The sequence below is a fragment of the Symphalangus syndactylus genome, chromosome 22, assembly GCF_028878055.3.
Source record: "Symphalangus syndactylus isolate Jambi chromosome 22, NHGRI_mSymSyn1-v2.1_pri, whole genome shotgun sequence".
In the NCBI taxonomy this organism is placed as follows: Eukaryota; Metazoa; Chordata; class Mammalia; order Primates; family Hylobatidae; genus Symphalangus; species Symphalangus syndactylus.
In genome coordinates, this window is record NC_072444.2 from 18,081,096 (window position 1) to 18,103,145 (window position 22,050).

General features: G+C 49.3%; 3 protein-coding genes across 9 annotated transcripts in view; 2 read left to right on the forward strand and 1 right to left on the reverse strand.

Moving 5' to 3' along the window:
• Positions 1 to 1,820, forward strand: part of LOC129472544 (aflatoxin B1 aldehyde reductase member 3) — a 45,554-nt gene extending 43,734 nt beyond the window's left edge. For all 6 annotated transcript variants that reach the window (XM_055262290.1, XM_055262288.2, XM_063631745.1 and 3 more), the window contains one exon: positions 366 to 1,820. In XM_055262290.1, the coding sequence (XP_055118265.1) occupies positions 366 to 527 (162 nt within the window). In that variant the 3' untranslated portion in view covers positions 528 to 1,820. The remainder of the gene's footprint in view (positions 1 to 365) is intronic.
• LOC129472556 (mRNA turnover protein 4 homolog) lies at positions 85 to 9,535 on the reverse strand. 2 transcript variants are annotated; one of them, XM_055262328.2, is made up of 8 exons: positions 9,233 to 9,535; positions 6,289 to 6,347; positions 5,099 to 5,202; positions 4,002 to 4,083; positions 3,625 to 3,692; positions 3,162 to 3,313; positions 2,600 to 2,676; positions 85 to 2,471 (listed from the first exon to the last, which is right to left on the reverse strand). In XM_055262328.2, the coding sequence occupies exons 1-8, from the start codon at positions 9,258 to 9,260 to the stop codon at positions 2,322 to 2,324; spliced, it is 720 nt and encodes a 239-aa protein (XP_055118303.1). In that variant the 5' UTR covers positions 9,261 to 9,535; the 3' UTR covers positions 85 to 2,321. The 2 variants fall into 2 exon arrangements, with proteins under 2 accessions (XP_055118303.1, XP_055118304.1); XM_055262329.2 differs by lacking the exon at positions 9,233 to 9,535 and adding an exon at positions 8,594 to 9,070.
• LOC129472553 (ER membrane protein complex subunit 1-like) overlaps positions 9,331 to 22,050 on the forward strand; it is a 47,210-nt gene continuing 34,490 nt past the window's right edge. The window contains exons 1-5 of the mRNA XM_063632105.1: positions 9,331 to 9,662; positions 16,670 to 16,794; positions 17,684 to 17,749; positions 17,993 to 18,086; positions 19,220 to 19,348. Of these exons, the coding sequence (XP_063488175.1) occupies positions 9,331 to 9,662; positions 16,670 to 16,794; positions 17,684 to 17,749; positions 17,993 to 18,086; positions 19,220 to 19,348 (746 nt within the window). The remainder of the gene's footprint in view (positions 9,663 to 16,669; positions 16,795 to 17,683; positions 17,750 to 17,992; positions 18,087 to 19,219; positions 19,349 to 22,050) is intronic.

Consider the following 22,050-nt stretch of genomic DNA (forward strand, 5'->3'; position numbering starts at 1 on the left):
ATATACAGTAGGTGCTCAATAAATGGGAGCTAAGTGCTCTACATAATTTTTCACACACGACTATGTTGAAAATAGAGAAGAGGATTCAGTTTCAGAGAGGTTTAATAACTTAGCCACGTTTACACAGCTGCTGGGGGGCAGAACTGGGCTGTGAATGTAGGTCTGTCTGGAAGGATCGAGTGGTAGTAGGGGAAAGAAAACAGGTTTCGAGTCACATGGGTACAGCTATCCAAGGCACCTTAAGTTCTTTCTGGACATACGGGATATAAAAGAGCCCAAATCTCGGCAGGGGCATGAGTGGGAGGGCTGTAAGTGGAGTCGCTGTGCAGCAGAAGAGGGTTGAAGTCTGGCCGTCTCCCTTGCAGGGTGCCCATGGGGACGCGGTCATCCTGGGCATGTCCAGCCTGGAGCAGCTGGAGCAGAACTTGGCAGCGGCAGAGGAAGGGCCCCTGGAGCCGGCCGTCGTGGATGCCTTTAATCAAGCCTGGCATTTGTTTGCCCACGAATGTCCCAACTACTTCCGCTAGGCTCATCGTGGCTCAGGCTGCCCAAGGCTTTTCTGTCACCTCTTTTGCTCTCTCCTGCTTTGTCTAATTTAGAACTGCCTCAGTAAATTCTTAGGGATGGAAGTATTTGGACAAAAACCTAACAGTAGAGTCACCACCAAATGAAGAACAAAACCTCCCAGGGTGCTGTGTGTTAGTCTGTTTGCGTTGCTATAAAAGAATACCTGAGACTGGGTCATTTATAAAGAAAGAGGTTTCTTTGGCTCATGGTTCTGCAGTCTGTACAAGGGGGTGTGGTGCCGGCATCTGCTCTTGGTGAGGGCCTCAGGAAGCTGACAATCATGGCAGAAGGGGAAACGGAGCCAGCGTGTCACATGGTGAGAGAGGGAGCAACAGACAGGGGAGGAAATTCACACACTGATGGTGGGGATGTAAAATGGTACAACCACTTGGGAAAATAGTTTGGCAGTTTCTCAAAGGATTAAACATAAAATTACCATAGGATTCAGCAGTTCCACTTGTGGGCATATAGCCGAGAGAAATGAAAACATATTTCCCCACAAAAAAACTTGGGCTTGAGTTTTCACATTATCATTACTCACAATAGCCAATAAGTAAAAACAACCCAAATGTCCATGAATGAATGAATGAATGGGTAAACAAGATGTGGTATATGCATACAACAGACTATTATTCAGCCATTAAAAAAAAAAAAGAGTGGCTCACACCTGTAATCTCAGCACTTTGAGAGGCCAAGGCAGGAGGATTGATTGAAGACAGGAGTTCCAGACCAGTCTGGGAAACAAAGCGAGACCCTGTCTCCACTAAACATAAAAAGAAAATTACTGGGGCCCCGGGGCACACACCTGTAGTCCCAGCTGCTTGGGAAGCTGAGGCGGGCTGATTGCTTGAGCTTAGGTATTCAAGTCTGGAGTGAGCTATGACTGTGCCACTGCACTCCAGCCTGGGCGACAGAACAAACCCTGTTTCCAAACAAACAAACAAACAGAAGTACTTAAACATCTACAATGTAAGTGCACCTTGAAGACATGTTAAGCCACTTACAAAAGGTTTCATATTGTATGATTTTGTTTATATGAAATGTACAAAATAGGCAAATCTATTTGAGAGATAGAAAGTAGATGACTGCTTGCCTAGGACTGGGAGGAGGTTTGCAAGGAAATGGAGATTCACTGCTAATGAGGACAGGGTTTCTGTTGGGGGTGCTTATGAAGATGCTCTGAAATTGATTGTGATGGTTGTACAACTCTGAATACATGAAACAGCATTAAATCATCACTTTAAGTAGGTCAACTATATAGTGTCTGAATCATGTCTCAATACAGTTGTTTTTAAAAAACAAAACAGGCTGGGCGCGGTGTCTAATGCCTGAAATCCCAGAACTTTGAGAGGCCTAGGCAAGGGGATTGCTTGAATCCAGGAGTTCAAGAGCAGCCTGGGGAACGTGGTGAAATCCCATCTTGACAAAATATACAAAAATTAGCTGGGTGGTAGCAAACCCACTCTTTGGGCAGAACTCAGTGGGGGAAGCCTCATCTGTTCCCCGGTGTTAGCCAGGATGGTCTTAATCTCCTGACCTTATGATCTGCCCGCCTCGGCCTCCCAAAGTGCTGGGATTCCAGGCGTGAGCCACCGTGCCCGGCCCAGAGTTTTATTCTTTACAGGAGGTCAGTGCCCATCACATTCCCTGTCTACAGACAAATAAAAAGCTGCTCTCCCCAGAGGGGTGGCAGCAGTCCTGATGGTCCAGTGAGACCCAGAAGATTCCAGGAGACCTTCAGTCCTGAGTCCCTTTCAGTCATCGTCTTCTGAGTCGGACTCTTCTGCGGACTCGGATGCGCTCTCTGGCAAGTCGTCTCCCATCTGCTGGAAACTTCCCGACTGTGAATCCCACATGTATTTGACAGTCACCTTGAATTCAGCCATCTCATACCCAAAAAGCTTCTGCAAGAGACAACGGGAACAAAGAATCAGAAGGAATGAAGGTATCCAAAGTGCAGGGGGGGCGTTTTCAGCAGGCAGAGGAAAGCCAGCGCCCCCACCCGCAACAGCCCTCAAGGCGCCAGACTCACCAGGATGCGAGCCTGCTCTGGGGTCAGCACATCGCCCTCCTTGCATACCTCGTAGTCAGACAGCAGAGTCACCACACCTGCAGAAGAGCGTGGCTCTCAGTTACCTCTGGCCCAGAGGCCTGCAGAGCCCTCTCTGCCCCTGCCACGTTGGGAGGAATCCAGTCAGCCACCTGCCCTCCCCATGGCTCCAACACACACTGGGCAGTGGCTGTCTCCCTGAGGTCCCTTTGATTCGCTGCAGCCTCGACCTCCTGGGCTCTAGTGCTCCTCTTGCCACAGCCTCCCATGTAGCTAGGACCACAGGCGCACACCACCATGGCTAATTTTTTGACTTTTTTTTTTTAACAAGCGCAAGGCCCCTGACGGGCCTCAAGGGCTGCATTTTGGCTGTAAGTTACTGTCTGCTTTCACCCCCACTGTGAGGCGTGCACTCTTAGCCCCATTTTCTCATGAGAAAATGGAAGCTTGTAGAAATAACTTGCTCAGCCAGAAAGGGATGAGTTTGCAGGCCTGTGCTCTTGGACTCTAGGCTGTGACCTTTTGGCTCCAGGGCTGCCCATACCTCTCTTGAGGGCGGTGGGCAGGCCCAGCTGCCTGAGCTGTGGCTCCATGGAGTGGGGGAACTGCTCCAGGGACCCTGGATCCAGGCTCACAGGGAAAGCTGCTGTGTTACCAGCTCGGGCGTAGTCCATTTCTGTGTATTTCGTGAACCACCTAAGGGAAAAGAGAAGTGGAAGGAGGGGATGCTCCTGGCCATGCCACCAGCCCATGAGTCAGGCTCCCCCAAGTGTCCTGTGGTCCTGGGCATTCCCCCATCACAGACCTTGGCTGCTGGCCAGCAGCCAGCCCAGAGCACCATGCTGGAGAGGACAGAGAGGGCTATGGTCCCAGGCCACTAGCTCAGTGACAGGCTTCCAGGAGCAGTTCCAACTTGATGCCACATATGGAACGAAGTTCCTGCATCATCCCCTCCCTGAAATCCCCTCTCACCCGCCTCTTTCCCTCCGTTCCTCAGCAGTACTTACTCATTCACCTCCTCCTTTGTGCGGTTGGTGAACAGGAGACCCACTTCACCCCTCAACCTTTTGCTGACCTACAAATCAAGAGTGAGGCCAGCTTGGTCGCATTAGAGCAGTGGTTCTCTACTAAGCACATTTTTGCTCACCAGGGGACATTTGGCAACGTTTAAAGATGTTTCTGGTTGTCACAGCAGGAAGGAGTGGGAGGCAGAAGTGTGCTATTCCCTGGGTCTGCAGGTGAAGGGAGAACCCAGAGCTTTAAGCTAGGCCCTGCTCTCCCTGAGCCTCGGGCCTGCCGATGGCTGGGGGAGGCTGTCACGTGGGAGTAGTGGGAGAGAAGGAGGCTTTGCCTTAGCCCCACAGCGTGAGGACCAGAGACTTACCTGGTGCAGGTTGTCTTTGTATTCATCAGATGGGCTCCGACCCAAGGCCACCATCATCACCTTGTTTTTGCCAAAGAACATCCTACCGAGCAAGAGAAAGAGCGTCTGTGAAGGAACTGCCCTGCCCGCCCCACCCCTCAGCAACACGCAAAGCGGCTCTGGTCCCCAGCGAGCTCAGGCCCAGGCTGAGCCAGTGGCACCCACTTCTTCATGCTGCCTGGCCACACTGTCCCCACCTCGGGGTCCCTTTCATTATGTTCCCACCCACAGACTACTGACATGGCAACATTTTCTCTCCCAGCCCGTCACGAGCATCATGTACCGGTTCTCTATCTGGATGTATGCAGGAGGCATGTTAACAGCCTGAACCAGAGCTGGTGCGGCAAGAGACCACCACCACAGCCACCTGCGCCAGGACAGAAACTTGCCATGTGGCTCCTGCATCCTGCTCCCAGGTCACTGTCTGTGTCCCAGTGTCCATACTGACATTCTAAAACTGGTGTGATGCTCCTAAATGGCCCAGAGTCCAGGGTTAAAGGGCCGCTTCTCCTGAAAGGACCACCTCTCAAACATCTCCTGAGCAACTACCAAGTCCTGCCCCTAAAGCTCAGGGCAAAATCTGCTTTTTTTTGAGGTGGAGTTTCACTCTGTCACCCAGGCTGGAGTGCAATGGTGCAATCTCAGCTCACTGCAGCCTCTGCCTCGTGGGTTCAAGGGATTCTTCTGCCTCAGCCTTCTGAGTAGCTGGGATTATAGGTGCCTGCCACCACGCCTGGCTAACTTTTTTGTATTTTTAGTAGAGAAGGGGTTTCGCCACGTTGGCCAGGCTGGTCTCAAACTCCTGACCTCAGGTGATCCGCCTGCCTCAGCCTCCCAAAGTGCCAGGATTACAGGCGTGAGCCACCGCACCTGGCCCAAGACCAGTTTTAACAGTGAAAAGGAAGTGCTCTTCAGTGGCAGGCAGCACTTTGTCCTTATTCAGGTGTCAGCGGCATGACCCAGGCACCTACAGGGTCAGAAACTGCTCCTGTGCTTTGACTGAGAGCAGCCTGGCCGGGTCCCCACTCAGAAGGGCCTTCTTCCCCCTGCCCGCTCACCGGCTGTGCTTCCAGGCGTTCCGGATGTCCTTCAGCTTGCTGTTCCTCATGTTGGCCACAGAGAAGATGAAAAGGTACTTGTAGGTGTCCACGCATTTCCGAAGCTGTGGGACAATTCACGAGGCTCTGAGTTCAAGCAGCAGCATACAATGGGCACCACTCTGGCCTCAGATGAGAATGAATCTGCTCTGGGCCCCTGACAACTATGGAAACTGGAGGAACTGGAGGCCTCTAATTTGGTTGTCTCCTACCTCCATTGCTGAAATTAGGATTCCTAACCACAGGGGAGGCTGAGCCATGGATCTACACCCCACGGCCTTTTCCAGGTCTCTCACTTATCTATGACCAACCGCGGAACTGATCATCAACCGTTAACCTAGAAACATTCACCCACGCTAGGAAGGGTCCTGCTATACATGGAAACACACGGAGCCTCACTGTTACGAGGGGAGGCAGCTGATCAGTACTGCTCTGCACATGGTGCTGGCCAAAGCCACCACGAGGCGGCCTCCAGGAGTGGAGTCATTGTGCGGGAGGAGACTGTTTCACCCAGCCTGCAGCCCAGGTTGGCAGGTCAGAAGCTGTACAGACAGTGGGTTGGTGCAGTCACTGACGCCTGGGAAATCTCCCAGCTCTTTTTTTTTTTTTAAAGACAGGGTCTCACTCTGTTGCCCAGGCTGCGTACCAGCACGTCCAGCTAGTTCTTTTTTCTTTTCTTTTTGTAGAGATGAGGTTTTGTCATATTGCCCAGGCTGCTCTTGAGCTCCCAGCCTCAAGCTATCTGACCCACTTGGCATCCCAAAGTGCTGGGATTACAGGCGTGGCCCACCGTTCCTGGCCTCCTCCTGTTTTTTGACATTGGGCAGGCTAACAAACCTCTGTAAGCTTCACTGACCCCAAATGCAAAACAGCAGCATCATCACCTAGTACCCACATCACAGGGATGTTATGAGGATGGAGTGGAACAACGCATAAGAAACACAGTGCAGGACAGGGCACAGAGTACGAGCTAGTCGAAGCTGGAAATCATCACTATGGAAGTTTTTGCTGGTGCTGCTGCTGGAGGAAAAAGGCCTGGATTAGCAGCTTGGAGATTTTTTTTCCACTAGTATGCTCCCCTGGCCAACAGTCCTATACCTACCTTTATGAACCAAACAATTGCAAGCTCTAGAAAAAGAACAACGTCTTACCTCTTCTATCAGGTTTTGTTTCAATTCCAAGCCTTTCTTGGCAGTTTTGGTTAAGGAGACTAATAAAAACAAAAAGGAGAGAGATGATGACAGACCCATCTAGATGCATTGGAGACTTATTTTATTTTCTTCTCCCCTTTGGCAGAGAGAGCTCAGTTGGATGCAGTCATTCTGAAAACAGGCAGCAAGGCCGTTGTGGCCATCATTTCTGGCACACAAAGCCATTCCCAGGGCCCATGGAATGCCTACTCATTAGCATTCCTGGGCCTGAAGATCCCTGGATAGAACTCCTGCTATTTAGACAAACTAGGCCTTTCTTAGCCCCTAAGGCTGACCCAAAAAACTTGATTGCAGTGTGGGGGTGGAGGCCGTTCCTGCTGCTGGAGTGCTCTCAGTGGCAGACCTCACCTGCTGGCTGAGGCAGGCCCCTCTTTTTTTTTATTTTTGAGATGGGGTCTCACTCTGTCACCCAGGCTGGAGTGCGATGGCTCGATCTCGGCTCACTGCAACCTTGAGCTCCTAGGCTCAGGCAATCCTCCCACACAGGACTGCAGGCACATACCACCGTGGCCTACTAATTTTGGCTGGGACCACAGAAATGCACCACCATGCCCAGGTGAGTTTTGTATTTTTTGCAGAGATGGCTTTTGCCATGTTGACCAGGTTGGTCTCAAGAGATCTGCCTACCTCAGTCTCCCAAAATGTTGGAATCATAGGTGTGAGCCACCATGCCTGGCCCCTTGCTGCTCTTGACCATGATGCAGAGGCCACTCCAGCTGGCCTATGCTGTGCAACCATGAGGCTGGGGACTGAATCTCCTGATATGTATCTGCACTCCAGTTTTGCAATTTGGACCCAAAGATGCAGCAACACTTCTCTGGGGAGGAACATGTACCTCTACTGTAAAAATGGCTGGGGCCCAATTTGCCTCCTACCCACAGAGTTTGGCATTTGCCAGACCTGACCCAGGCCCCCTCCACAGAATCAAATCGTTCCAGAAACACTTAACAGAACTCCACTGCAAAGCTCCAGGCGCCTTCACAAAGGGACCCAGGCCTCTCTTCTTTAACCTGCCGGGCACTCAGCCCCTCTTAACAAGGCACATCAGTCAATGGTAAGTGGAGCAGAGGAGGGCAAACGAAATCCAGGGGGCCACTTCCCATCATTTCCACTGTTACACCTTTGGCTCAAGCCAGCATCACCCTCTCTTGGATTAATGCTGGGCTCACTGCTTCCATTCCTGCCCTCTGCCCTGTCTTCCCCAACTATTCTCACCAAGGCAACCAGAGTGACCCTCTATAAATAAAGGTAAATCACATGGGTCCTCTGCTACCCACTTCACCTGGGCAGGAAAGCCAATGCCTTGCCAAGGCCGAGGAAGTCCTGCCCTCTCTGCCTAACCCCCTCCCCCAACTCTATTTGGCTCCTTCTGCTCCAGCCTCACTGGCCTCTTGTCCCAAACATGTCATATCTGCTCCCATTTCAGAGCCTTTTCACTTCACGTTCCCTCTACTTGGAACAGCATTCTCCCAGATAATTCCACAGTTGCAAAATTCCACAGGTTGCTCGCTTCCTTTATTTTCTGCTCATTTGTCACTTCATCAGTGAGACCTTTCCCGACCACATTATACAAAATATCGCCATCTCTTCACCTCATTTTCAATCAGATTTTTAGCATTTTGTGGAATGTGTTTTTCCTACAACGTTAGGCTCGATAAGAAATAGGCTTTCCTTATAACTGCTGTATCACCTCCAACGCCTAGAAAGTGCCAGACTCCTAAATATTTTTGAATATTCCAGAGAGCCGGGTTAAAAGAGAGGCCACCACACCAAAGGTGGTCAAAAATGGTCTCTTAAGAGGTGCTCAAGTCCGGCGTAGTGGCTCACGCCTGTAATCCCAGCACCTAGGGAGGGTGAGGCGGGAGGGTTGTTGGAGCCCAGGTGTTCGAGACCAGCTTTGGCAACATACTGAGAATCGTCTGTATAAAAAATAAACAAAAAAACCTAGCTGGGTGTGGTGGCGTATGCCTGTAGTCTCAGCTACTCGGGAGGCTGAGGTGGGAGGATCGCCTAAGCCAAGGAGGTCAAGGCTGCAGTGACTTATTTTATTTATTTATTTTTGAGACGGAGTCTCGCTCTGTCGCGCCCAGGCTGCAGTACAGTGGAGCGATCTCGGCTCATTGCAACCTCCGCCTCCCGGGTTCAAGCGATTCTCCCGCCTCAGTCTCCCAAGTAGCTGGCATTACAGGCACCTACCACCATACCCATTTAATTCTTAGTATTTTTAGTAGAGAAGGAGTTTCACCATATTGGCCAGGCTGGTCTGGAACTCCCGACCTCAGGTGATTCGCCCGCCTCGGCCTCCCAAAGTGCTGGGATTACAGGCGTGAGCCACCGCATCCGGCCTGCAGTGTTACGATCGCGCCACTGCACTCCAGCCTGGGCAAAAGAGCGAGACCCTGTCTCAGAGGGATACTATTAACTGACAACTAAGAAGGCGCAAGCCATACGAAGAGGTAAGCATGCCAGGCAGAAACAACCGCAGACACACAACGCCAGACAGGGCAACAAGCCTGTCCTGAAAGAAGGGAAAGGCAGCCAGGGTGGCGGGAGTGCAGAAGATGAGAAAGGGCCGAGGTTGGGAAAACTGGGCCGAAACGGCACCAGGCACAGCCGGGGGCGGTATTCAGGAGCTGCTTCCCGGCCCAGTCGGCCTTGAAACTAGGCAAAAAGAGTCTCCGCTCCCCGGACCGGACCAGGTGTCAGCCCCTCTGGCGGTTTTACAGCCCCAAAGCCCCCATTCCAGCACGCAGCGAGGCAGCGGAACACCTCGAGGATGTCCTGGCGTTCCAATCTGCGCCCCTGCCGCCCCGAAGCCCTCACCGCAGGCTGGACAGCCAGCCCACAGAGCTCCCCCCAGGGTGCCGACTCCCCCTTCACCCACCTTTCTTGTCGCGCTTGGATTTGGGCATGGCGCTGAATCCACGTGTGGCGGAAGACGGTGCACCGCGTTAGGACCCCGGCGGCGCGGGGGCCTCTGGGATGGCCCTTGGGGGCTGCCCTCGCGTGTGCCTGACCCAATCCGCACTGCAGCCTGCCTCTCCCTGCGGAGCCGCCGCCTGCGCTTTCTCTCGCGCCTGTAGGGCGACTTCCCGCGTGCCGAGGCCGTCCCCGAATCCCGAGCGTCCTACCGAGGGCCTCACGCGGTGTCCCAGCTCTGTAGTCCCGCGGAGGCGGAGTCCGCGGCGCGGTGCATGCCGTGACGGCGGTGGGTGGTGCCTGCGCTCTCATCATGGCGGCTTAGTGGGCTTCGCGTCTCTGGCTTTGGGCTGCGCTGCTGATTCCTGTGGCCGCGGTCTACGAAGACCAAGTGGGCAAGTTTGATTGATGTATACGTGTGGAACATATTCGAGAGATAAGTGGCTGTTTCCCCAGTACCGGTCTCCTACCTGCTAAGGGTGGTCATGTAACAGGATTGGCCGCATAATTTGCAGGACCCAATACAAAATGGAAAACGTGGGGCCCATTGTTAAAAAATTATTAAGGATTTAAAGTCTTCGGAAGCAGAGCTTTAAACCAAGTGTTAGGGGTCCTTCTAAGCTGATCCTTGTGTGTAAGCCGGACCTGCCATCCAGGCATGCTTGGGGTGCCGGTCAGAGGTCACTGATCCCGTCCTCTCTCGTCAGGTTCCATTTTTTTTGACTGTGAGGTTTCTGGTCTAGCAGGTGTCAGAGGTCGCCAAGCCGCCAGTAAACTTGAATTCCTACTCTAATTGGTGTCTTGTAGGCATGTGAACAGGAGCTTTTGTCTTGAAAGTCCTAAACTGAGTCCTTTTCCCCCTCTCATCAACCTAGTCTGGCCCTGGGCTCAGAGCAGGATTGCCCAAAACAGTAAGCAGCTAGAATATGCCATTCATTCATTCATTCATTCACCCACCCACGTCTTCCTTAAGGCCCTGGAGTAGCTTGCTTTTGTTTGAATTTTACCAATTAAGAGTTGTGTGATCTTGGGGAAAGTGACTTAACCACTCTGTGCCTTGTTTTTTTTGTCTATAGAATGGGTTTAGTAAGAGTCTGTTATCTCTTACAGTACTTGTGAGAATGAATGAGACAATCACATTAAATTACTTAGCACAATGCCTGGCTCACTGAATGCAGTCATTAAATGTTATCTGTTATTATTGCTATTTACACTTTATTCTTCAGGGCCCAGCTCAGATTTCTCCTCTTCTGAAGTATTTTCTGTTTTGGAAAAGATGATTCGCATATATGTTGAGGACCTGTTATGCCAGACAGTGTGACAAATACAACAACATAAGTTACGTTTTTAATTATGTGCACAACTGTTCACAATGTCGTATGTGTACGTTACACGTATATGTCGGGTGATATGTGTATCTAATTTTGCAGAATACTAGATATATGCAGTTTTCTTAATTTTCTTTTCATGAATGAATGAATGAATGAATGGCATTTCCTAACTGCTTAGTGTCTTGGGCAGCTCTGCTCTGAGCCCACGGCCAGGTTAGACTGATGAGGGGGGAAAAGGACTCTGTTTAAGACTTTTTTTTTTTTTTTTTGAGACAGTTTCACTCTTGTTGCCCAGGCTGGAGTGCAATGGCGCTATCTCATGGCTCACCACAACCTCCGCCTCCGGGGTTCAAGCGATTCTCCTGCCTCAGCCTCCCGAGTAGCTGGGATTACAGGCACACGCCACCACAGTCAGCTAATTTTTGTATTTTTGGTAGAGACGGGGTTTCTCCATGTTGGTCAGGCTGGTCTCAAACTCCCGACCTCAGGTAATCCACCCGCCTAGGCCTCCCAAAGTGTTGGAATTACAGGCGTGAGCCACCGTGCCCAGCCAAAACTTTAAAAAATTTTTTGAGACGGGGACTCATTCTGTAGCCCAGGCTGGAGTGCAGTACTATCATGGCTCACTGCAGCTTCGGCCTTACAGGTTCAAGTGACCCTCCCACCTCAGCCTCCTGAGTAGCTGGGACTGCTGGTGCACACCTGTCTAGTTTCTTTGTATTTTTGTAGAGCCGGGGTTTTGCTATGTTGCCCAGGCTGGTCTTGAACACCTGAGCTCAAGCGATCTGGCTGCCTCGGCCTCCCAAAGTGCTGGGATTACAGGTGTGAGCCACTGCACCTGGCCTACGGTTTTCAGATTGAAAAATAAACGAAGACATACAGGTATGCATCACTTAATGATGGGAATACATTCTGAGAAATGCCCTCTTGTGCAAACATTGTAGCGTGTAATTTATGTAAACCTAGGTGGTTTAGCCTACTACACACCTAGGCCATATGGTATAGCCTATTCTTCCTAGGCCACAAACCTGTACGGCATTACTGTACTGAAAACTGTAGGCAGTTGTAACACAGTGGTAAATATTTGTGTATGTAAACATAGAAAATGTATGGTAAAAATAGGACATGAAAGATAAAAAATGGTACACCGTTACAGGGCACTTACCGTGAATGTAACTTGCAGAACTAGGAGTTGTTCTGGGGTTAGTCAGTAAGTGGGTGGTGAGTAAATGTACTAAATTTATGTAAGATATTGTTCTTTCTTCAATAATGTTAACGTTAGCTTAATGTGACTTTTTTTACTTTACACACATTTTTTTTTTTAATTTTTGACTTTTGTAATAATACTTAGTATAAAACACAGACTTTACAGCTGTACAGAAATATATTTTTAAAATTTATTTTTGACATGGGATCTTGCTATGTTCCCCAGGCAGATATTGAACTCCTAGACTCAAGCAAGCCTCCTGCCTCAGCCTCCCTAGCAACTGGGATTACAGGCATATGCTACCATGCCTGACTTAATATTTTTCTTATATCTTTATACTATAAGCTTTTTCCTACAATACTAAAATTTTTTTTCGGTCTTAAACTATTTTGTTAAAAACTAAGACACAGGCCGGGCGCAGTGGCTAACATCTGTAATCCTAGCACTTTGGGAGGCTGAGGTGGGTGGATGGCTTGAGTCCAGGAATTCAAGACCACCTTGGGGCTGGGCGCGGTGGCTCACGCCTGTAATCCCAGCACTTTGGGAGGCCGAGGCGGGTGGATCACGAGGTCAAGAGATCAAGACCATCCTGGCCAACATGGTGAAACCCCCATCTCTACTAAAAATATGAAAACTAGCTGGGTGTGGTGGCACACGCCTGTAGTCCCAGCTACTTGGGAGGCTGAGGCAGGAGAATTACCTGAACCTGGGGGACAGAGGTTGCAGTGAGTTGAGATCGCGCCACTGCACTCAGCCTGGCAACAGAGCGAGACTCCATCTCAGAAAAAAAAACAAAACAAAAAACAGCTTGGGCAATATGGCGAAACCCCATTTCTGCAAAACATACAAAAATTAGCCGGGCATGGTGGTGGGTGCCTGTAGTCCCAGCTACTCAGGAGGCTGAGGTGGGAGGATCACCTAAGCCTGGGAGGTCGTGGCTGTGGTGAGCTGTGATGGTGCCTCTACTCCAGTCTGGGTGAGAGAGTAAGATCATCTCAAAAAACAAGCAAACAAAAAACAAACTAAGACACAAACACATTAGCCTAGGCCTAAATAGGGTCAGGATCATCAATATCACTGTCTTCCACCTCCACATATTGTCTTACTGGCAGGTTTTCAGGAGCAGTAACACCCATGGAGCTGTCATCTGTGATAACAATGCCTGTTTCTGGAATACCTATTTTTTTTGGGGGGGTGCGGGGACAGAGTCTTACTCTGTTGCTCAGCCTGGAGTGCAGTGGCATGATCTCAGCTCACTACAACCTGCACCTCCCGGGTTCAAGTGATTCTCATGTCTCAGCCTCCCAAGTATCTGGGACTGCGGGTGCACACCACTATGCCTGGCTAATTTTTGTATTTTTAGTAGAAATGGGGTTTCACCATGTTGGCCAGGCTTTTCTTGAACTCCTGACCTCAGGTGATCTGTTCGCCTCTGCCTCCCAAAGTGCTGGGATTATAGGCATGAGCCACCGCGGCCAGCTTGGAATACCTCTTGAAGCACCTGCATGAGACTATTTTACAGTTAATTTTCTTTTAATACGTAGAAGGAATACTCTAACCATAAAAAGTAGATACATAAACCAGTAACATAGTCATTTATTATCATTGTCAAGTATTATGTAGTATATACATAATTGAATAGGCTGTACTTTTATGCAACTGGCAGTACAGTGGGTTTGTTGACACAATCTTCACTGCAAACGTGATTAATGCATTGGACTACAATGTTATGGCAGCTACGATGTTACTAGGTGATAGGAATTTTTCAGCTCGGTTATACTCTTGTGTGACCACCGCTGTATATGCTGTGTATGCAATCAATCATTGACTGAAACATTGTTTTGCAGTGCATGACTGTATAGTAAAATGTTAAAAGTATATGTACAAAGCTGGGCACCATGGCATGCACCAGAAATCCCAGCTACTTGGGAGGCTGAGATGGGAGTATTACTTGAGCCCAGGAGTTCAATCCAGCCTGGGCAGCACAGTGAGATCCCATCTCAAATAATAAAAAGTGTATCTATAGTGGTGGTTGTATTAGTTTTCTCAGGCTGCTATAATGAAATACCACAGACTAGGTGGCTTAAACGATAGAAATAGATATTGTCACAGTTCTGGAGGCTGGAAATTCAAGATCAAGGCATTGGCAGGTTTTGTTTCCTCTGAGGCCTCGCTCATTGGCTTGCAAAAGGCTGCCTTCTTGCTGTATCCTTACATGGCCTTTGCTGTGCTTACACATCCCTGGTGTCTCTTTCTCTGTTGGATTAAGGCCTCACCCTTTTGACTTTATTAAAACATAATTACATTTTTAAAGGCCCTGCCATCAAATACTGTAACATTGGGGGGTAGTAGTTTTTGAGGATGCAATTCAATCCAGAAGAGTGATAGATTAGACTTTAAAATTTTTATTATTTATTTATTTTTTATTGTTTTGAGACAGAGTCTTGCTCTGTCACCCATGCCAGAGTACAGTGGCATGATCTCAGCTCACTGCAACCTCTGTCTCCAGGGTTCAAACGATTTTCCTGCCTCAGCCTCCCAAGTAGCTGGGATTATAGGTGCCAACCACGCCCAGCTAACTTTTGTACTTTTATAAGAGACGGAGTTTTACCATGTTGGCCAGACTGGTCTCAAACTCCGGACCTCAAGTGATCGGCATGCCTCGACCTTCCAAAGTGCTGAGATTACAGGTGTGAGCCACCGTGCCTGGTGGAGATTTTTAAATTGTTATAAGTATCCCTCTCACCCACCCATTTTCTGTAATAAGGAGGCATTACTTTTATATCCAGATAAAACAACAGTATTTTATTATTTGAGACAGAGTCCCACTCTGTCGCCCAGGATGGAGTTCAGTGGCACGATCTTGGATCACTGCAACCTCTGCCTCCTGAGTTCAAGCGATTCTTTTGCCTCAGCCTTCCGAGTAGTTGGGTGACAGGCACGTGCCACCACACCCAGCTTATTTTTGCATTTGTAGTAGCGATGGGTTCTCACCAAGTTGGCCAGCTCGTCTCGGACTCCTGACCTTAAACGATCCACCCACCTTGGCCTCCCAAAGTGCTGGGATTATAGGCATGAGCCACTGCACCTGGCCTATTTATCTTTTTGAGACGGAGTCTGGCTCAGGTTGGAGTGCAATGGTGTGATCTCGGCTCACTACAGCTTTGACCTCCAGGTGCTTGCTCTATGCTGTTAAGAAGTGCTGTGATCTCAGTCGGGCGTGGTGATGGGCATACTCACTACAGCTTTGACCTCCAGGTGCTTGCTCTATGCTGTTAAGAAGTGCTGTGATCTCAGTCAGGCGTGGTGACGGGCATAGTGACTCACGCCTGTAATCCCAGCACTTTGGATGGCGGGTGAATCACTTGAGGTCAGGAGTTTGAGACCAGCCTGGCCAAGATGGTGAAACCCCATGTCTACTAAAAATACAAACAAATTAGCCGGGCATGGTGGCAGGCGCCTGTAATCCCAGCTACTCGGGGGGCTGAGGTAGGAGAATTGCATGAACCTAGGAGGTGGAGGTTGCAGTGAGCTGAGATTGCACCATTGCACTCCAGCCTGGGGGATAAGAGTGAGACTTCGTCTCAAAAAAAAAAAAAAAAAAGGTCGGTCAGGTGCCCTTTTGGGTGTCACTTATCTGAAGGTAAATATGTGCTTCCATTTAGAAGGAAGGGTTAGTAGGAGGTAATTTTCTTTTTTTTTCTTTTTTTGAGACGGAGACTCGCTCTGTCGCCCAGGCTGGAGTGCAGTGGCGCGATCTTGGCTAACTGCAAGCTCCGCCTCTCGGGTTCACACCATTCTCCTGCCTCAGCCTCTCCGAGTAGCTGGGACTACAGGCGCCCGCCACCACGCCCGGCTAATTTTTTTTTTTTTGTATTTTTAGTAGAGACGGGGTTTCACCGTGGTCTCGATCTCCTGACCTCATGATCCGCCCTACTCGGCCTCCCAAAGTGCTGGGATTACAAGCGTGAGCCACCGCGCCCGGCCGAAGTGATTTTCTTCTCTTACTCTCTTTGCATCTGACTATACTGAATGAAAATCTTGCTTTTGGTCAGAACTCTTCACTAACAAACACTTTTTTGTTTTTTTTTTTTTGAGACGGAGTCTCGCTCTGTCGCCCAGGCTGGAGTGCAGTGGCGCAATCACGGCTCACTGCAAGCTCCGCCTCCCGGGTTCACGCCATTCTCCTGCCTCAGCCTCTCCGAGTAGCTGGGACTACAGGCGCCCGCCACCACGCCCGGCTAATTTTTTGTATTTTTTAGTAGAGACGGGGTTTCACCGTGGTCTCGATCTCCTGACCTTGTGATCCACCCGCCTCGGCCTCCCAAAGTGCTGGGATTACAAGCGTGAGCCACCGCGCCTGGCCGAGGTAATTTTCTTCTCTTACTCTCTTTGCATCTGACTATACTGAATGAAAATCTTGCTTTTGGTCAGAACTCTTCACTAACAAACACTTCTTTTTTGAGATGGAGTTTTGCTCTTGTTGCCCAGGCTGAAGTGCAATGGCGCGATCTCAGCTCACCGCAACCTCCGCCTCCCGGGTTCCAGCGATTCTCCTGCCTCAGCCTCCCGAGTAGCCGGGATTACAGGCATGCCCAGCTAATTTTGTATTTTTCGTAGAGACAGACGGGGTTTCTCCATTTGGTCAGGTTGGTCTCGAACTCCTGACGTCAGGTGATCCGCCCGCCTCGGCCTCCCAAAGTGTTGGGATTACAGGTGTGAGCCACTGCGCCCGGCTAACAAACACTTCTTATATGTCCTAAAATGAATGTGATGGTGATAGCCCTGTGATTTTTCTTCCGGAGCACTTTGTGGAATGGTGATTTTAGCTCCTTACGGTGCCCCTGTACTCTTTTTTTCCCAGGAGACAGCAATATGTTGGGAAGCTCAAGTTTGCCTCCTTGGAATTTTCCCCTGGGTCCAAGAAGTTGGTTGTGGCCACGGAGAAGAATGTGATTGCAGCATTAAATTCCCGAACTGGGGAGATCTGTGAGTGAACTGGGAACTGTGTCTACTGGCTGCCTCAGGGATGAAAGGCTTACCATTGCCAACTCTGCCTGGCTGATTCCTGAATAAGGGACATGTTGGGCAAAAGATGCCTCTCCTAGTGGATTCTGATACTTTTTTTTTTTCAGTCTTACCGCCTTTGAATCTTTGTATGTTCCTATAACTGACCTTTGCGGTTTATTCTCTCAGCCTGAATCCTGAGTGTCCTTAAATAAGATATTGCTGCAAGCCCAGGCGGGAGGATCACTTGAGCTCAGGAGTTCGAGACCAGCCTGGGGATCACAGTGAGGCCCCATGTCTAAAATTAAAAAAATTAGGCATGGTGGCGTGTGCCTAGATTCCCAGTTGCTTGGGAGACTGAGGCGGGAGGATTGCTTGAGCCCAGCAGGTTGAGGCTGCGGTGAGCTGTGATCACGCCAGTTCACTCCAGCCTGGGCAATAGAGCAAGACCTTGTCTCAAAAAAAAGATGCTGCTGCAAAAAACACATTATTCTACTTTGCAGTGAACTCTCAGATACCCTCACTTAATTACCTACACTGGCTGGATGTTGTTAGGCACTAAAATAAGGGAAACAGAATTTATGATCATTATTTTTCTTGTGAATTGCATGGATTTTATTAATCTTATTGTTGTTTGTTTATATGTTTGATGGGGTGGTAGTGGGGCCTGGACAGTAGTGGCCCCTCTTAACCCCTTGTATCCTCATTACCCCGTGAATGGGACTGGATCACTGCCAGTTAGCTATACTCCTTCACCCCCTCAAAATAAAATTGGACATTGCTGTGCAAATGAAGAGCTCTTCATTTATCTCTTAGTCTCCTGGGTTGCCACCTTTTGTTCATAGTAACGTCTAACTTTCATGTCTCTCAGTGTGGCGCCATGTTGACAAGGGCTTGGCAGAAGGGGCTGTGGATGCCATGCTGCTGCACGGACAGGGTAAGCAGAGTCCTCCCGTGTCTCCATTGTGCAGCCAGCTCCCTGTCCCGTTCCTTGGCTCCTTGATCTGTACAGGGTCTGGTAGGGAAAGGGGACGGGGGGACTCCTGACAGTGAAGGACAGGTACCTGTTTAACATGTATTTGCATCCAGAAATCAGAGGTGAGGCCACTGCTCACAGCGGGACCCTAGGAGGCGACAGAGCAAGTGGGAAATGACTTCACCACGATCTTTTCTTTTCCAGATGTGATCACTGTGTCCAATGGAGGCCGAATCATGCGTTCCTGGGAGACTAACATTGGGGGCCTGAACTGGGAGATAACCTTGGACAGTGGCAGGTAGGGGAGAAACTGGATTTTATCTTGACTGAGTTAAAGGCTTTACCAGAACACAGATCTGCATAGACAGCAACTCTGGGCTTTTGGCTTTTTCCCAGGGACCACTGAAGAGCCAGCCATTGAGTACCCATTGTGGATATGCTTGCTCAGCCGACATGTATTGAGCACCTGTTAGATGCAGAGTTTCTAGGTGCAGTGTTTGCGCTTGTGTTTGAATGCTGTTCCTAATTTCACTGTGATTCGTGAGTTTTGCAGTGTTCCAGGTATAAGAACATAATATAAAACTTCCGCTGTTTAGTTTTGTTTAAAGAACAGCCTGACCTATTGTTACATCTTTGCTAAAGTTGTTTATTTTTATTTATTGAGTTTTTTGAGATATAGTTTCACTCTGTCGCCCAGGCTAGAGTGCAGTGGTGCGATCTTGGCTCACTGCAACCTTCGCCTCCCAGGTTCAAGCAATTCTCGTGCCTCAGCCTCTCCAGTAGCCGTGATTACAGGCATGTGGACCTCGCCTGGCTAATGTTTGTATTGTTAGTAGAGACAGGGTTTCACCATGTTGGCCAGGCTGGTCTTGAACTCCTGACCTCATTATTCTCCCACCTCGGCCTCTCAAAGTGTTGGGATTACAGGCATGAGCCACCGGGCCCGGCCCCTAAAGTTGTTCAGATGATAGGGTCATTTGTATTAGCTTATACATTTTCTGACAGTAATTCATTTGGTAAACGCGTGCTGAGCCCCAGGCGATGAGAGCACATGGGACTGTGAGACAGTTGCTGTCGTCGAGGATTCTGCTGTCCATTGGGAGGCAGGCAGGTAGCACAGTAATGACAGCACTGTCTCATGGGTATGTGGCAGAGGGTAGGTCCAGTTGCCGTGAAGTCCCAGGGGAAGGAGGGAACAGCCTTTAGGAGATATAGATGGTTTCAGGGAAGCAAGCAGTGTGGCCAAATGGTTGCAAGTGCAGAATCTGAAGTTGACTAACAAGAGGCAGAGCCAGGGTTAGGATCCAGCTGGGTTTGACCCCAAAGCCTGTTTTCTTACCCACTAAGCAACAGTGGGTACTGTTCTGGACTGTCTCTTCCAGCCTGAGGCTCTGCAGGTGCGGGCTGCTCTCAACCTGTACTTGTGCTCAGTTTCCAGGCACTTGGGCTGGCTGGCCTGCAGGAGTCTGTAAGGTACATCGCAGTCCTGAAGAAGACTACGCTTGCCCTCCATCACCTCTCCAGTGGGCACCTCAAGTGCGTGGAACATCTCCCAGAAAGGTAAGGCTGCCTGCTCACAGGCAACAGCTGCCTCGTCCTACTCTCTAGGAGCTCCTCTTTCTCCTTGAGGGACCCGAAGCATTTGCTTTAACCCAGGCCTGTCTCTTGTTGGTGTTGCATGGAGTGTGTTGTACTCACAAGATCTCGAAGGCTGTGAGTATGGGTGAAACTCCGGAGTATGCCTGGAGTTTCCTTTGCACTGAGGAGAACACTCTCAAACAGGGGTGCTAGGGCGAGCCATGCTACGGGAGCCACTCACTTGCTCGTGGATGTGGTACTTTGCGCCTTCTGACTTGTAGTTCAAGTTCTAGTTCTGGTTCTAGTTCTGACTGAGCCTTTCATTCATATTAAGAGTTAGAACAACTCAAGAAGACCCAGGGTAGGCTGAGTGAGGTGTGAAATGGTTTCTCGAGGTCCTGCTGGTAGAAAACATTGAAATTGGGAAGGAACAAGAGGGAGGGAACAAGACTCTTGAGTCCAAGAGTTTGAGGCCAGCTTGGGCAACGTGGCTGAAACCTTGTCTTTACCCAAAAAAAAAAAAAAAAAAAAAAAAAAAATTAGCTGGGCATGGTGGTGCATGCCTGTGGTCTCAGCTACTCAGGAGGCTGAGGTAGGAGGATCACCTGAGCCTGGGGAGGTTGAGGCTACAGTGAGCTGCAGTTGTGCCGCTGCACTCCAGCCTGCCTGACAGAGTGAGACCCTGTCTCCAAAGAAGCAAAAAAAAAAAAAATTTTTTTTTTTCTTTTTTTTTTTTGAGACAGAGTCTCGCTCTCGCCCAGGCTGGAGTGTAGTGGCGCAATCTCGGCTCACTGCAAGTTCCACCTTCCGGGTTCACGCCATTCTCCTGCCTCATCCTCTCCGAGTAGCTGGGACTACAGGCGCCCGCCACCACGCCCGGCTAATTTTTTTTTTTTTTTTTTTGTATTTTTAGTAGAGACGGGGTTTCACCGTGGTCTCGATCTCCTGACCTCGTGATCCGCCCACCTTGGCCTCCCAAAGTGCTGGGATTACAAGCGTGAGCCACCGCACCTGGCCTAAGGATTATGCAACTAAATATATACTATAAAACTAGAAAAAGTGTAGCAGAAAATATAAGACATAATCTTCACGACACAATTAGGCAAAGTGTTCTTTGTTATGAATAAACACAAACCATTAAAACATTGATAAATTCAACTTTATAAAAATTAAAAGTTTTTGCTCAACACAAGACAGTATTAAGAGAACAAATATAAGCTGCAGATCAGGAGAAAAACAGGAGAAATGACAAATGTGACAAAGGGCAAGTGTGATAGTTACTTGCACATGTCACTGTGACCGAACACCAGGGTGCCGGGACATTCGGCCAAATGTGATTCTGGTTGTGTTCCATAGAGTGTTTCGCATATGATTAACATTGGGATGGGCAGACTAAGTGAAGCAGATTGCCCCCCTTAATGGGGGGGACTCATGCAATCAATCAAAGGCCAGGAGAGAATTAAGAGGCCTAATGGGAAACAAATGCTTTCCTTCCATCCTGGGAATTTCAGCCTCCATAATCTCAGAAGCAAATTCACATATGTATACACACACATATACATTTCATAGGTATGTGGCTAAGAGTGTATTTGTAAAAGTTCAGCCATGAGATGATTGGTGAAGCCAGCCAATGAATAAGGGTGTGTTCTATTATATGACTCGGTCTTCTTTTGTACACGATTGAAGTTCTGCATTTGAAGTAGGGGGATAGGAGACAGCAAGTCCACCTAGGATGATAACAGCTGAATTTCTCAACAGACACTTCAAAGCCCTAGGGGTTAACTTAGAGAGTCAAAAATCCCACCCATAACCCTGCCCCCAAACACCAGGTCGAAGGAACACTGTGGCCCTCAGGTGATTTTCTTTAACTGGGTCTGGGAGCCACACAAAGGCAGAGGGAGCAGGAAACACTATGCAAATCGAGGCCAGGACAGCAGGGGGGCCCTGTTCATGACAGAACACAGCTAAAACTATCCTCAGAAAGAGCATGTGGGGCCGGGCGCGGTGGCTCACGCTTGTAATCCCAGCACTTTGGGAGGCCGCGGCGGGCGGATCACGAGGTCAGGAGATCGAGACCACGGTGAAACCCCGTCTCTACTAAAAAAATACAAAAAATTAGCCGGGCGCGGTGGCGGGCGCCTGTAGTCCCAGCTACTCGGAGGCTGAGGCAGGAGAATGGCGTGAACCTGGGAGGCGGAGCTTGCAGTGAGCCGAGATTGCGCCACTGCACTCCAGCCCGGGCGACAGAGCGAGACTCTGTCTCAAAAAAAAAAAAAAAAAAAAAAAGAAAGAGCATGTGGAGAAACACAGACCATGCCTGAGACCTGGTGGATTAGAGCACTGGCTACTGGGGAATTGAAAGGAAGGGGCTTCACCATGCGGAGGACCAGAGGTGCCAGTCTATGAAACGCAGAATTGCTGGGAGATGGGGAGGCATGGACAAAGGAAGCATCCTCTGGAGACTCATGGTGAAGAGAACAAATGAATGAAGTAACTGGCAGAAATTATAGGTCCTGGTAGAACAAAATGGAATCCCACAACGAGAACATACACCACGTATGTCCCCCAAGGAAGAAAATATCTCCCAAAAACTCAAGAAAAATCATTTTGGGCAAGCACCTTATATCCAGTAATGCGATCCATGTATCAAGACCGTGAGAAAGATTATTAAACATGCTAAACTC

Bases quoted from the DNA above. Each gene is read 5' to 3' on its own strand.
- LOC129472556 (XM_055262328.2), bottom strand. From the start codon at position 9,260: ATGCCCAAATCCAAGCGCGACAAGAAAG. The intron at 6,348-9,232 runs GTGGGTGAAGGG...TGTTTTTATTAG, and splicing joins ATCCAAGCGCGACAAGAAAG to TCTCCTTAACCAAAACTGCC. The intron at 3,314-3,624 runs GTAAGTACTGCT...CTTTTCCCTTAG, and splicing joins ACAAAGGAGGAGGTGAATGA to GTGGTTCACGAAATACACAG.